At 32.4% G+C, this 14061-nt stretch overlaps 2 protein-coding genes across 2 annotated transcripts; both read right to left on the minus strand.

Annotated features, from left to right (window-relative positions):
* Nucleotides 6226–8632, minus strand: LOC18593679 ((+)-delta-cadinene synthase isozyme A). The gene is made up of 7 exons (XM_018124205.1): nucleotides 8498–8632; nucleotides 8111–8372; nucleotides 7508–7883; nucleotides 7208–7426; nucleotides 6996–7134; nucleotides 6638–6886; nucleotides 6226–6522 (listed from the first exon to the last, which is right to left on the minus strand). Exons 1-7 carry the CDS (start codon nucleotides 8630–8632, stop codon nucleotides 6226–6228), a joined length of 1677 nt encoding a protein of 558 aa, XP_017979694.1.
* On the minus strand, nucleotides 12572–13930 carry LOC18593680 ((+)-delta-cadinene synthase isozyme A). Its single transcript, XM_018124206.1, has 3 exons — nucleotides 13811–13930; nucleotides 13480–13728; nucleotides 12572–13241 (listed from the first exon to the last, which is right to left on the minus strand). Exons 1-3 carry the CDS (start codon nucleotides 13928–13930, stop codon nucleotides 13029–13031), a joined length of 582 nt encoding a protein of 193 aa, XP_017979695.1. The 3' UTR covers nucleotides 12572–13028.

Raw genomic sequence — 14061 nt, forward strand, 5'->3', positions numbered from 1 at the left:
CGCCGACGAAAGGAAGAAGGGCTAGAGAGCCTTGGGTTTTTGTGCCGTCGGTCTTAGAGAGAGAGTTGGGGCTCAAGTTGGTGCCGTTGGCTAGAAAAGATGGGGTGATTTGGGTTGCTGTGGGAGATTAGATTTAGTGCAGCCGACGAAGGGAGCAAACCTGGATTTGGGCGGTGAAAGTAGAAAAGACTTCGGTGGCCGACGGGAAGAGAGAGAGAAAGAGGGTGATTCTTGGACTACCGTCGGTTAGGAGGGAAAGCTTGGGGTTATCGTTGCCAGCAAAGGAAAGAGAGAAGCCGACACCGGTGAGAGAGAAAAGAGAGAAGAAATGTGAGATTTTTTTTTTAGAGAGAAGGAGGAGGGTTCGGCTGCTAGAGAGAGAAAGTGAAGGGAAGAAATGGGAAGAAAAGAAAGAAAAGAAGAGTTTTATAGCTAACGTTCGACTGGGTTAAGAAAGGACTAAATGGCGTCGTTTCAGCCAAGGGGGAACCACACCAAAACAACGTCGTTTCAAGGAAGAGGGAGCTGAGTTTTGAATCGGGTTAGCAAGCTTTTGCTGGACCGATCTTCTTTGGCCTTGGCTGGGTTTAAGCTTTGGGTAAGTTTATTTTAAACCTTTAATCTATTGAGCATTTGTATTGGTTGGTTTTAGTTTAGGAATTTTTCTTAAATATAGTTTATGTTAATGATAACAAAATGGTATAAATATGAATATGAGGAATATTAAGAAACAAAATCATTAAAAAAATAAAAAATACAAAAATATATAAGTAAAAAAAATAATAATAGAGATGTTTAAAAATGTAAAAATGTGAATAAAAAGAGAGAGATTGGAATAGATAAGAAAATATAGAAAATATATGTGCAATTATATGAAAATAAATGATAAAATTGGATAGAAGAAAATATTTAGTTATAAAAACAGATTCAAGGATAAAATATATATATATATATGTATAGGTGAGAGAACACCCCGAATCCCACCAGTATGATGGGTGGATCCGAGAGAACATCCTCGATAAAAGGTTATTCGTCCGACATTTTTCATCTCATACCATGCATTTCATCTTGCCATCACATTTGCATTCCATTTTAGGTTGAATAGGAGATAAAATAAGTGAATAATAGCTAAGGAAATAAAATGAACTTAAAAAAAAAAAACCTAATAGGATAATCTAAAAAATGGTACCGTTCATGGAACGGGCGTCCCGGAGGTGCTAATCCTTCCTTAGGCGTAATCGTACTTTCGAACCTAGATCTAAAAAAACGTAGACCAGTTTAAATTCTATCGACGGGGTTTAAAATTAATTTAAGACTTCGTTGATTAGAATCGAGTCAATAGGTGGCCAATCACACCTAGAAAAAAAAGATTGGTGGCGACTCCTAGTTTTTAGAGTTTTCACTCACGTTTGGTGGTCGGATTTCCGGACTCGCACGTTACGACAGATAATCAGCATTTAATAAAATTAAGACAATCTTGTTAAAGTCGATGTTACAGTTTTGTACCATATGCAACATAAATAGCACGAGAAATTAGTATTTAGGTTGATGTTTGGCTATTTTTGGATGCATTGGTTTTGGTCAAATTGAATGATTTGATTTCTAAGTGGAAAATTAATTAATTTATTGGCTTTTTTGATTTGGATGAAATGCATGCGTACTTAGTGTAAACAGAGATTAAATAAAAGTTGAAGGGGATAAATTGTTTAATCTTTCAAATTAATTGAAATAAGATGTATTTCAATTTTCAAAGAATCATGTATTTGAAATTAATATCGATAAGAAATTATAAAAAAAAGTAAAATATTCTCACCTATTAAGTTTTAATCGAATTCCAAGCGGATCTATTAATTTTCGAAATGGACACTCTGTCTCAAAAAAATATATTAGGCTGGACATATAGATCCAGCAATTAGTTAATTGTTAATATTTCTATTAGTTTGATGACATGGCAATATTGAAAAGATAATTTTACCTTTTATTAATTTTAAAAATTACTATTATATAATTTTTATTAATTTTTTATTAATTTTTTATTAATTTGTTATTAATTTTAAAAAATATAATGGAACGCTAGTCGATTCTTCCTCTCTCCCTTGGGGAGTTGGCCTATTTTTTTAAAAAAAATTATATAATAATAATTTTTTAAATTAATTAAAAAAGGCATCTTAATCTTTTTATATTATCGGTTAATAGCGTTTATACTTTTGGACAAAATGTCTATTTCAAAAACTAATGGATCCGTTTAGAATTTCAATTAAAATTTAGGAAGGTGAAGGTATTTTATCTTAAGAAAAAAAGACATTTTAGTCTTTTTATATTACCTATTAACGGTGTTTACACTTTTAGGAAGAAGTGTTTATTTCAAAAACTACTGAATCCGTTTGAAATTTCAATTAAAATTTAAAAAGGTGAAGGTATTTTATCCTAAAAAAAAATTCGAAAGTCACAACACTCACTTTCGAAATAGATAAATTTTTCAACTGAATCAATTATCATATCGATGATCAGTTACATAATTAGTTCGATGAATCGTTTGATTAAAAAATTGAAGTCATTTTGCCAATAATGTAAGTATGAATTGAACATGTATGATAGAATCACTTTTCCTACTTCTCCATTATTGACCACAGTTGCTACCTTTCAAACATCACGTGAGTATGAAAGAAATGTCTGTGGCACATTTCTCTTGATTGTCAAACTTCACCTGTCAAAGGCTCCTGCATTATCAATGCTTAATGGTTGGTTGGTTGATTGCAATTCATTCATTACTTGAGCGTGCTTGACTTCTATGTATTTGCATGCCAGGCGTGCAGGACAAACTTTAACACCAGTCCTATCATTGCCGGTATCGCAAGAGTTATTGATAACAACTAAAACTGAGGCAAATGTGACTTTCATAACATACAAAAATTCCGTATGCATGAAAGTAACATCACCCAATGGTTTTAATCAAACAATTGAAATCTGGGATTAGAACCAACTAAAATCAAACATGATAACCAAAATTTAATCAAATTAAGACAACCTTTTTAAAGTCAATGTTACAGTTCATATGCATCATAAACACCAAAAGAAATTAGTGTTTAGTTTGGTCCTTATTGTTTAGGTATCTTTTGGACGCATTGGATGATTTGATTTGTAGTGGGAAAATTAATTAATTCATTGTTTAGAATTGTATATTTGAGATTAATGTTGATGAAAAACTATAAACAAAGATTCAAAAGTCACATCACTCACTTTTAAAACAAATGATTTTGTCAATTGGATCATTTATTATAGATAGATTGTTTATGAATTTTCTCGTACGACATTCCACATTACCATAAACCTTGACCATATCAATATCCACATCAATTGCTTTGTCACATGGCCATGTACACATGATAATGAAAAAAAAATTAATGATTTAATAACTAAAACAATAACACTTATAAACATTAAAAATTTACTCGAGATTTAAAAAGTTTTAAAACGAGTTTAGGCTTACCACTCTGGACATTAAAACATTGCTCTCTTAGCAATCGAAATCAAAGAGATGAATAAATCAATTTTATTATTTATTTATTAGATAAATAAATTATTATATTAATTATTGATTACATATATATTATTAGACAATATTCACTTGAACTGCTGTTCAACCTTATTAGGCAATATTCACTTTTTCGAAAAGGAAACTAAACCCTAAATTGTAGAAAAAATAGTTTAATAAATATCAAAGCACAGAAATTGCAAATAAACCAAAAACCAAAACACACACATATGAAAACTAATTACAAGACTATCGAATTTTCTCTTGAACTTGGCTAAGGCCTAAAAAGTATAATAAGAGCATTGGCCACCTTTATTCTATACTATAAAAGCAAACAGTCACTAGATTTATTTCATGCAACTCTGATTCCATTCTTCTATCAAATCGGGATTGGGCCAATCAACAAGGATGTGGTGCTAGTTTTTGCTGCTTCCCCAACATTTGTATACGCATCTTCGTCCTTGTACAGGAGATCCATTACCCTTGTATGGTTGAGAATTCGAATAAGATCTTCATACTTATCACCACATGTCATCTTGATGAAGTCAATGTCACATGGTAAATAACAAGGCATCAAAATTTGTTGATTAAGAATTGGGCTTTTTTTTTTTTACTCTTCCAAATATTTAAAAATTATTAGTTAGGGATTTCAAATAAAAAATTAAAAAAAATGCTTGAAACTGATTACCGTAGTTTCGAAACTTATTACCATCTTTTTTTCTTTTTTTTGAAAAACCTTATTACCATCTTCTTAATTGAAACCATCTTACCTAACAAAAAACACCTTCACTTTCTTCAACATTCCCTAATCCCAATGTACTTTATAATCAGAATGTCCTCTCCTTGTCAATAAATTCTTATTCCTCTTCTAAAAATCATTTTTTGGGTAGTCTTGAATTCTCAAAAACAGTGAAAGATGTGGGAAGAGAATCTATTATTGTTAGTAAATAAAATTCAACACCATCAAATTTCCCTTACAAATTTTAGGAAGAGAACAGCATCGAATTTCTCTTACAGATTCTAAGAAAGAGAAGAGAAGGATTTGACTTTCTTTTACATATTCTAGGGAAGACAAAAACATCAAATTTCCCTTATAAATTCCAAAGAAGAGAATAGAAGGATTTGACTTTCTTTTATTATGGAACAACATTGTACGTCTTTGCTAATTTTAGTATTATAAACAATATGTGCCCTACCTTTACTCTTTTTCTTCTCAAAATCGTTTCCAGGCATTCTCGAATATCTCTACACCAACTTTCAATCGAGCAACAATAACTTCAATCAAACTAAAAAAGTTGGATTAGGTTTGGATTAGGATTTTTCGTTAGAAATGATGGCTTCAATTAAGAAGATGGTAATCACTTTGAACTAATTAGGTTTTTTTTTAATTTTTTTCAAACTCAATTTTGAGTCAGTATTTTTTTATGCCACATCATCAGCCACGTGGCATTAATATCATCAAGATGACACATCAACATCTTAAAAAATATATTTCGCTAGACACATAGGTCCAGTAGTTAATCAATCCTTAATGTTTTCATTAGTTTGATGATGTGATAATATTAAAAAGATAATTTTACTCTTTATTGATTTTAAAAATTACTATTATATAATTTTTATTTTTTATTAATTTTTTAAAAAATAAGGGAGCACCAGTTGGTGCTTCCTCCCTTAGGGAGCACCAAATCTGGTGCTCCCCTCTCTTGGGGAGCTGATCTGTGCTCCCTATTTTTTTTCAAAAAAATTATATAATAATAATTTTTTATATTAATAAAGAAAAAAACATTTTAGTCTTTTCATATTGCCTATTAATATTGTTTACACTTTTGAGACGGAGTGTCTATTTCAAAAACTAATGAATCTGCTTAAAATTTCGATTAAAACTTAAGAAAGTGCAAGTATTTTATCCTAAAAAAACTATTCGAAAGTCACAATACTCACTTTCGAAATAGATAAATTTTTCAACTAAATCAGTTATTATATTGATATATCAGATACATAATTAGTTCAATGAATTGTTTGATTAAAAAATTGAAGTCATTTCCCCAATAATGCAAATATGGATTGAACATGTCTGATAGAGTCACTTTTCTTTAAAGAAATTTCTCCCGATTGCAATTAGAGAAAACCAAAAACAAGGACAAACAAAGGATAACAAGACGGTATGAATTTAAATACTTTAAATTCAAAATATACGAAAGAGGTGATGAAATTCATGGAATGAAGAGAATTACGTCTTGATCTGCAACTCAAGTGTAATGAACATGTCTCATTATTAAAGAAAGGCATATTGTTTTAAAAAAAAAGCCTTTGAACAATTTAACAAATTTTAAATTAATTATTATATTTTTATCACTTTCAATCAATTTTTATACTTTTATTTTGAATCAAATAGATTTTTATGACTAACGGTTAACTAATTATCATTAATCAAAATATTACTTTTTATTTTATACCCACGTGATGTCGTTATTGTCAAAACACAAAACTGGAAAATCAGAAAATAGCATTGTCATTAAGAACAGACAAATTGGTTGAATTTTCCAACATACATGACTTTTTGGCTTTTTGTTTCTTTTATTTTCCAACATGAGATTATGTCTCATTCATTTTATTTGAAAATGTCCAACAAGCCACATTATGAAATGTGAACAACTCCACTTCTTATTTATTCGGTACCAAATTCTTCTTCAAGTTGGAATGGGATCAATCAGCAATGAAGTGATTCCACCCTTTGCTGCTTCTCCAACGTGGGTGTATCCATCTCCTTCCTTGTAAAGGAAATCCATCACCCTTGCAAGATTGAGAATCCGTGTGAGGGCCGGCATTGGAACCCCAGCTGGTGGCCTTACCAATTCCTGATTTATATCCTTCCAAGCATTCTCGATTTGCTTGGTCAACTCATTGCATGCATTTTCTTCTGAAACCCCATGTTGCTTCATGTAGCATTCAATGGCCGATGCAACATGCCCTCTCTCTTGCTCAAACTGCAATAGTAAAATTAATTTCTAAATAAATATGTAGGTGTGATTGATAAAATGTATGATGTTAGTCTCATTTATGATTGAATTATATGCTATATTTCAGCATATAATTTTTTACCTTGTGTGAAACAATGTCGTCCATGAGGCGGGCAATCATTGAAGAAGCTCTAACAATCTTAGGATTGTTAGATGCCCAATCAAAGATCTCTTTGGTCACAATGTCTCCCATTCCAACAAAAGATGTGATTGCAACCATGATGTAGCCAGAAGATACTAATCCGTTGGTCATGTACTCCTCCACCGTTGGCACGTAGTTTTCATGGTACCATTTAGCCTCCACAAAATAAGCTTGAGATAATTGTTTCATCTAGGAAATGACCAAAGCCAAAGAGGGTATATTATCAGCTTTTGTGGAGCTAATAATCTTTATTTATTTCATGAAAATCTTAAATGAGATGGGGATAGTGTCAATTTACTGCTTCTTTCGCGTATTGGACACGAAATGTTTTTCCTTGCTTTGCCATCACTTCCTCCATTTCTCCATAAACGTCTAAGAGTGCCTTGTAGAGCAATTTCATGTATGCTGGGAGTCGGTCCATACAGTTAATATCCCACCTGAAAATTCAATCAAATTCTAATATTGAAGTTATCGAAGAAGTTAATTGCAATGTAGTTATATATTGCTGACCTCTCAATTGCATTGGTAAAGAGCTGAAGCTCTTCAAATGTGCCATAAGCATCATATATATCATCAATAGTTGATGCCATGACTATTGCTTTTGTCAATATCTGTCTAGCCAAGGAGTATTGAGGCTCAAAGTACACTCCCAATATCCAAAAGTAACCTTCAACTAATCTATCTCTTGCAAAAGGTAGCTTTCTCTTGAAGTCTAAATCTTTCCACCACCTGAATTAAAACCATTAGCACAACCATAGTTTTTTATTATTCATAAAGCAATTCATATATAAGGATTACGGAGTTAAGCACCTAGAAATCTTGCTTAGCTCTTCCTTGTGCAGATTTTGTACTAAGTTGAAATCCAACTTGGCAAACTTCAGTAACGTTTTGTCATGTGAACCATCTTCTTGATATATGGAAATGAATCTCCTAGCTTCCAACCTTGGCAATCCTTTGTGGATGGGCCGTTTTCGGGCACGGGAGACTAGTGCTGAAAGGGGATACTGATCTATGCTAGTTTCTGCAAACTCTAGATGAGTGGTGGTGAAAGCAAGTGCTTCTTCCAATATATGTTCTCCATGCATACGCATATGAGCAGCTTCGTATAATTCTAGCAAGCCTTTCACGTCACTTTTCAAGGACACCATGAAGTTTCCTTTGTCATCTTTGAACTTGTTAAATGTTTCTGCTCAATCAAGGGAAAGTATTAAATTCAATACTTAATTCAGCATGTGGCAATTAAATGTTTTTGAAATCTCACCAAAGTATTACTTTTTCGATTACTTAATCGTTAAAAGATAATCGATTCCCTCTCTTGACATTGCACATCACCTTATCTTAACCAGGTGGAATATTCACATCAACTGTTATTTATTCAACATTTATAAAGTTTTAAAACAAATTAAGGCTTACCACACTGGACATCAAAGCCATGCTCTCTTAGCAATCGAAATCGAAGAGATGTAACGTAGATATCATTGCCATCACTATTGCAGTCACCATATATAGTTTCTAAAGCATCTTCTATCTCTTTCTCAAAATGGTAAGCCACACCTAAGCGTTGGACTGCATCGATTAAGTGCAACTTTTGGGATGGTTTATCCATAGGTGTGGTGAGCATTCTCCGTACTTCTTGCTTCAATTCTTCTTGTAGTTGAGTTGTAGCATCCATATTCTTTGAAAGAGCAAAAATTTGTGAAAGCATAATCTAAAGAGTTTTTAAGAGTTCAAATAATTGAAAACCATGTAATTTTAAATAAAAAAATGGTGTGGGGGGGGGAGAGGGGAAGTATAGTATACCTTTTCCGGACATGTGAGGAAAAGATCTCCCCAAATCGTAGGAGGGAAATTGGCCGACTGACGATTCTCATTGGACTTGGCATTATGATCATCAGAGGAAGTAGAAGCAGATTTTGAACAAAGTTTCGAGGACATTTCTTTTTTTACTAACTTGTGCAAGTAGTGAAGATCTTTGCAATAGTTGTTGTGTTTATATAGGCTTAGATGAGACCTTCATTAATTACAACGGTCAAGCAATTATTAATTCTCGATAGCAACGTGAATGGATTATTATTATATGGATACCCACGGATATCTAACCTGGTAACATAATAACTTGTGCAAGCAGTAAGTAGACATAAATGAGATCTTAATCAATTACAACGGCCAGCCAAATATTAATTCCCGATGTAATCAACCCAACCACACCTGTGCTTCCGAAGACAATGTACCAACTCATTTACAAAACAAAAGCCATTACCATGACCAGTCAAAGCCCCAATGCAAACACAGCCATCAGACAGAAATAACTGACCAACACAAACACAATGGTCAAAATATTCATATCCCAGCCAGTAATAACCCAAGAGATCATCCTGCTGTTTGTGCACTCCAACTTTGGCAAGAGCACCTCATGCATATGTGTAAATTCGGATCGAAATATCATTTCAAACAAATATTTTAAAAAATTTTAAAAAATTTCAAACAACGTGGTTTAGGATATGGTATGCAGGTGTGAGTCTCTTGTCCCTTTCTGGCATTAGAATGCAGTCAGACATGCTTTGTCAGTTGCCTTCCAGAAAAGTATGCATGAAATTAACATCACCCATGGTTTTAATCAAACAATCTATTTCTGTAAATAAACGTGGGACTAGAATCAACTAAAATCAAACATGATAATCAGCATTTAATCAAATTAAGACAATCTTGTTAAAGTCGATGTTACAGTTTTGTACCATATGCAACATAAATAGTACGATAAATTAGTATTTAGGTTGATGTTTGGCTATTTTTGGATGCATTGGTTTTGATCAAATTGAATGATTTGATTTCTCGGTGGAAAAATTAATTAATTCATTGACCTTTTGATTTGGATGAAATTTATACATACTTAATGTAAACAGAGATTAAATAAAATTCAGAGTCAGATAAATTGTTTAATCTTTCAAATTAATTGAAATAAGATGTATTTCAATTTTCAAAGAATAGTGTATTTGAAATTAATATTATAAGAAATTATAAAAAAAAAAAGGTAAAATACTCCCACCCTTTAAGTTTTAATCAAAATTACTAGCGAGTTCATTAGTTTTTGAAATGAACACTCTGTTTCAAACAAATATTTTTCGCTAGACACATAGATTCAGCCATTAGTCAATCATTAATGTTTCCATTAGTTTGATCACATAGTAATATTGAAAGGATAATTTTACTTTTTATTAATTTTAAAAATTATTATTATATCATTTTTATTAATTTTTTATTAATTTTAAAAAATATAGGGGAACACTGGTCTATGCTTCCTCCCTCCCTTGGGGAGTTGGCCTATTTTTTTTTTCAAAAAATATTATATAATAATGATTTTTTAAATTCATAAAGAAAAAAAGCATTTTAGTCTTTTTATATTGCATGTTAACGACGTTTACACTTTTGGACGAAGTGTCTATTTTAAAAATTAATGAATTCGCTTGGAATTTCAATTAAAATTTAGGAAGGAGAGGGTATTTTATCGCAAAAAAAAAGGTATTTTAGTCTTTTTATATTACCTATTAACGGTGTTTACACTTTTAAGACGAAGTGTCTATTTCAAAAATTACTGAATACGCTTGAAATTTCAATTAAAATTTAAAAAGTGGAGATATTTTATCCTAAAAAAAATTCGAAAGTCACAACACTCACTTTAAAAATTGATAAATCTTTCAACTGAATCAATTATCATATCGATAGATTAGTTACATAATTAGTTCAATGAATTGTTTGATTAAAAAATTGAAGTCATTTTCCCAAGAAGGCAAATATGAATTGAACATGTATGATAGAATCACTTTTTTTACTTCTCCGTTATTGACCGCAGTTGCTATCTTAAAAAAATTTCGAAAGTCACAACACTAACTTTCAAAATAGATAAATTTTTCAACTGAATCAATTATCATATCAATAGAGCAGTTACATAATAAGTTCAATGAATTGTTTGATTAAAAAATTGAAGTCATTTTCCCAAGAAGGCAAATATGAATTGAACATGTATGATAGAATGACTTTTCCTACTTCTCCATTATTGACCGCAGTTGCCATCCTTCAAACATCACGTGAATATGAAAAAAGGTAGAAACCAATTAAAAAGCAGGTGCAAAATAGAGAACAAAATGAAGATAATAGGGATCTCTTAAACCCTTTAGTCCTTCTAGCAAAGAAATTAAGCAAGAGAACTAAGATTAAAGTAACCAATCTGCTGATACTGCATGTAAGATTAAGCTGCTTGCATCAATGAATAGGTGGTTGATTCTACTTTTAACTGTCCGAGATGGTTTATTGTCTAATGGAGTTTTCGTGCAAAGGGATCTCGGCTTTTCAGCTTCAATTTTATCTTGAAAAATTGGGTTTTACTTTGCATTTTATTGTCTGTGGCACATTTCTCTTGATTGTCAAACTTCACCTCTCAAAGGCTCCTGCATTATTAATGTTCAATGGTTGGTTGGTTGATTGCAATTCATACATGTGCATGCATAGGACCAACTATAAAACCACTCATCAGAGAAGCAGGATCAGTGAAGGACAAGGAAAACAATCCAAGTCACCCCAAAGAAAAGAAAAAACCTTACAATAGATTTTCCATTCTCCATTCAGGGTAATAAAAAATAGATCAGTAGAGAATAGCCTGAAGAATGGGGTCACAATAAATATCCAATTGTATAAATCCCCAACATGCAGTGAAGTAGGGAGAAGACTGGCATAGCTGATTACTACCACCATAGCAGAGAATAGGCCAGGCAAGATCAACCTCAGATGGTACCACATGGCAGAAAATAGCTCCAGAAAACATAGAAATAAAGATAAGATTAAACAGGATATGGTACGCAGGTGTGAGCCTCTTGTCCCTTTCTGGCATTAGACTGTACTCAGACGTGTATTTATATATTTGTACTATATATGAAAAATAATTGAGTAAACCTTATACTTGGGGATGCATGCTTTATCAGTTGCCTTCCAAAAGAGTATGCATGAAAGTAACATCACCCATGGTTTTAATCAAACAATCTATTTCGAAATAGATTGCCAAACAAAATGTGTTGATTTTATTAAATGTGAAATATGTTGTAGTGTTCATTAAATGTGGGACTAGAATCAAACAAAATCAAATATGATAAATGACAATCTATGTTTAATCAAATTAAGACAACTTTGTTAAAGTCGATGTTACAAGTTTGTACCATATGTGACATAAACAGTAAAACGAATTAATATTTAGGTTGGTGTTTAGTTATCTTTTGGATGCATTGATTTTGATCAAATTGGATGATTTGATTTCTAGGTGGGAAAATTAATTAATTCATTGACATTTTTGATTCGGATGAAATTCATATACTTACATGTGTAAACAGACACTACGTAAAGTTCGGAGTGAATAAATTGTTCAATCTTTCAAATTAATTAGAATAAGATGTATCTCAATTTTCAAAAAATTGTGTATTTGAGATTAATATCAATAAGAAATTATAAAAAAGATTTGAAAGTTACATCACTCGCTTTCAAAACAAATGAATTTTTCAGCTAAATTGATTATTATATCGATAGATTACTTATGTAATTAGTTCAATGAATTGTTTGATTAAAAAATTGAAGTTATTTCCGCAACAATGCAAATATGAATTGAACATAGCCTGATAGAATCAATTTTCCTACTTCTCCATTATTGACCTCACTTCCTATCCTTCAAACATCATGTGAGTATGCAAGAATGTATAAACCAATTAAAAGCAGGTGCAAGAAAGAGAAAAAAAAAAAAAACTAAGATAACAATCAACACATTGTAAAGATTTGCCACATACATACAACCACCTGAGAACAAACCAACAACTGAGATAACAATCAGCACAACAGTTTTTTGTTATACAGCTAGAATGAACACTGGTTTGCAGTGAGGTGCAAAGGCAGTAAGCTAACAGAAAGAACAGAGAGAGGAAGAGCTGAAAAAGAAGACACTGAATTGTCATCAGCACTCCATAAGCAGTAAAACACTTCAATACACACTACACAGCATCATTAACTCTTTTGCTATACTCTTACACACTGCAGAAGGCACACTTCATGCCTGTACATGCATAGGCTGCAAGTCACTATCACAAACTAAACAAAAAGTAAACTATAAAAATAACTGACACAAGCATGTGCAAGGGTGCATCAGGGTGAGTTATGCAAGTCTCAAATCTCAACCCATTACTTTGTATAGAAGAAGCAGATCCAAGAGCTAATTCAAAGAGGGACTGGATCAATCAGCAAGGAAGTGATGCCACTTTTTGCAGCTTTGCCAACATATGTGTAACCATCTCCTTCTCTATAAAGGACATCCATCAACCGTGCAAGGTTGAGACAACGATTGAGGAACTGGTGTTGGCATTTCTGTTGGTTTCAGGAACTCTTTGTTTACATCCTTCCAGGAACTCTCGATATGCTTGTTGAACTCATCGTATGCATCTTGCGCTGATACGCCATATTGTTCCATGTAACACTCTGTCACTGAGCATTGGTCTTCTCTCCTTTGGTTAAACTGCCATCCATAGAAAAAATTTCTTACGTTTTAAGAAACTCTTAGCGTGGGTAGATAAGCTGCTCATCCTGTCGAAGGCTTGAATTCAGGAAAGTGTTAATAAAAACTTGCTGATAGTCGAACTCTATACCTCTTATTGTTAAGACGAAGAACTAATTGTTTTGAATTAACCTCTCACGGGTGTATGAAGACACTTTTAACACATTAGAAATCAATTTCTTTGATCATAGTAGTATACCTTGCGTTCAGCAATGTTATCCATGAACCTGCAAATTATTGTGGAAGCTCTGATAATCTTAGGGTCATTAACTGCCCAATGAAAGGTCTCTTGGGTTGCAACATCTCCCATGCCTACGAACGCTGTGATAGCAGGCATACCATAGCCAGAGCTAAGCAATACATTAGACTTGTACTCCTCGAATGTTGGTTTGTAATTTTCATGCGTCCATTTGGCCTCAAGAAGGTAAGCTTGAGCAAGTCGTATCGCCTGGAGCATGAAAATCCAACAACTATTAATAATATTTCTCATGTGTATATGAAATCAATGAGGTAATTGTCAATGATCGTACCTCCTTTTTGGCATATTCGATACGGTATTGTGTCCCTTGCTCCAACAGTTGTTCCATTTCTTCATAAACATCTAACAGTGCCTTATAGCTTATCTTCATGTAACCTGGGAGTTGATCCATGCATTGATTGATACATGACTTTATTCTAAAAAAGAATAAGATTCGAATCTCTTTTTCTTCAAATACAAAAAAAAAAAAATTCATAGATTGTAAGAAAAAATTACAAATCCAGATATAATCTGATGGGTCAT

The sequence above is a fragment of the Theobroma cacao genome, chromosome 7 (assembly GCF_000208745.1).
Source record: "Theobroma cacao cultivar B97-61/B2 chromosome 7, Criollo_cocoa_genome_V2, whole genome shotgun sequence".
NCBI lineage: Eukaryota > Viridiplantae > Streptophyta > Magnoliopsida > Malvales > Malvaceae > Theobroma > Theobroma cacao.

Bases quoted from the DNA above. Each gene is read 5' to 3' on its own strand.
- LOC18593679 (XM_018124205.1), bottom strand. From the start codon at position 8,632: ATGTCCTCGAAACTTTGTTCAAAATCTGCTTCTACTTCCTCTGATGAT. The intron at 7,884-8,110 runs GTAAGCCTTAAT...TTGATTGAGCAG, and splicing joins TGGCTTTGATGTCCAGTGTG to AAACATTTAACAAGTTCAAA. The intron at 6,887-6,995 runs GTAAATTGACAC...GTCATTTCCTAG, and splicing joins TCCAATACGCGAAAGAAGCA to ATGAAACAATTATCTCAAGC.
- LOC18593680 (XM_018124206.1), bottom strand. From the start codon at position 13,930: ATGGATCAACTCCCAGGTTACATGAAGATAAGCTATAAGGCACTGTTA. The intron at 13,729-13,810 runs GTACGATCATTG...TTCATGCTCCAG, and splicing joins TCGAATATGCCAAAAAGGAG to GCGATACGACTTGCTCAAGC. The intron at 13,242-13,479 runs GTATACTACTAT...TATGGATGGCAG, and splicing joins ATAACATTGCTGAACGCAAG to TTTAACCAAAGGAGAGAAGA.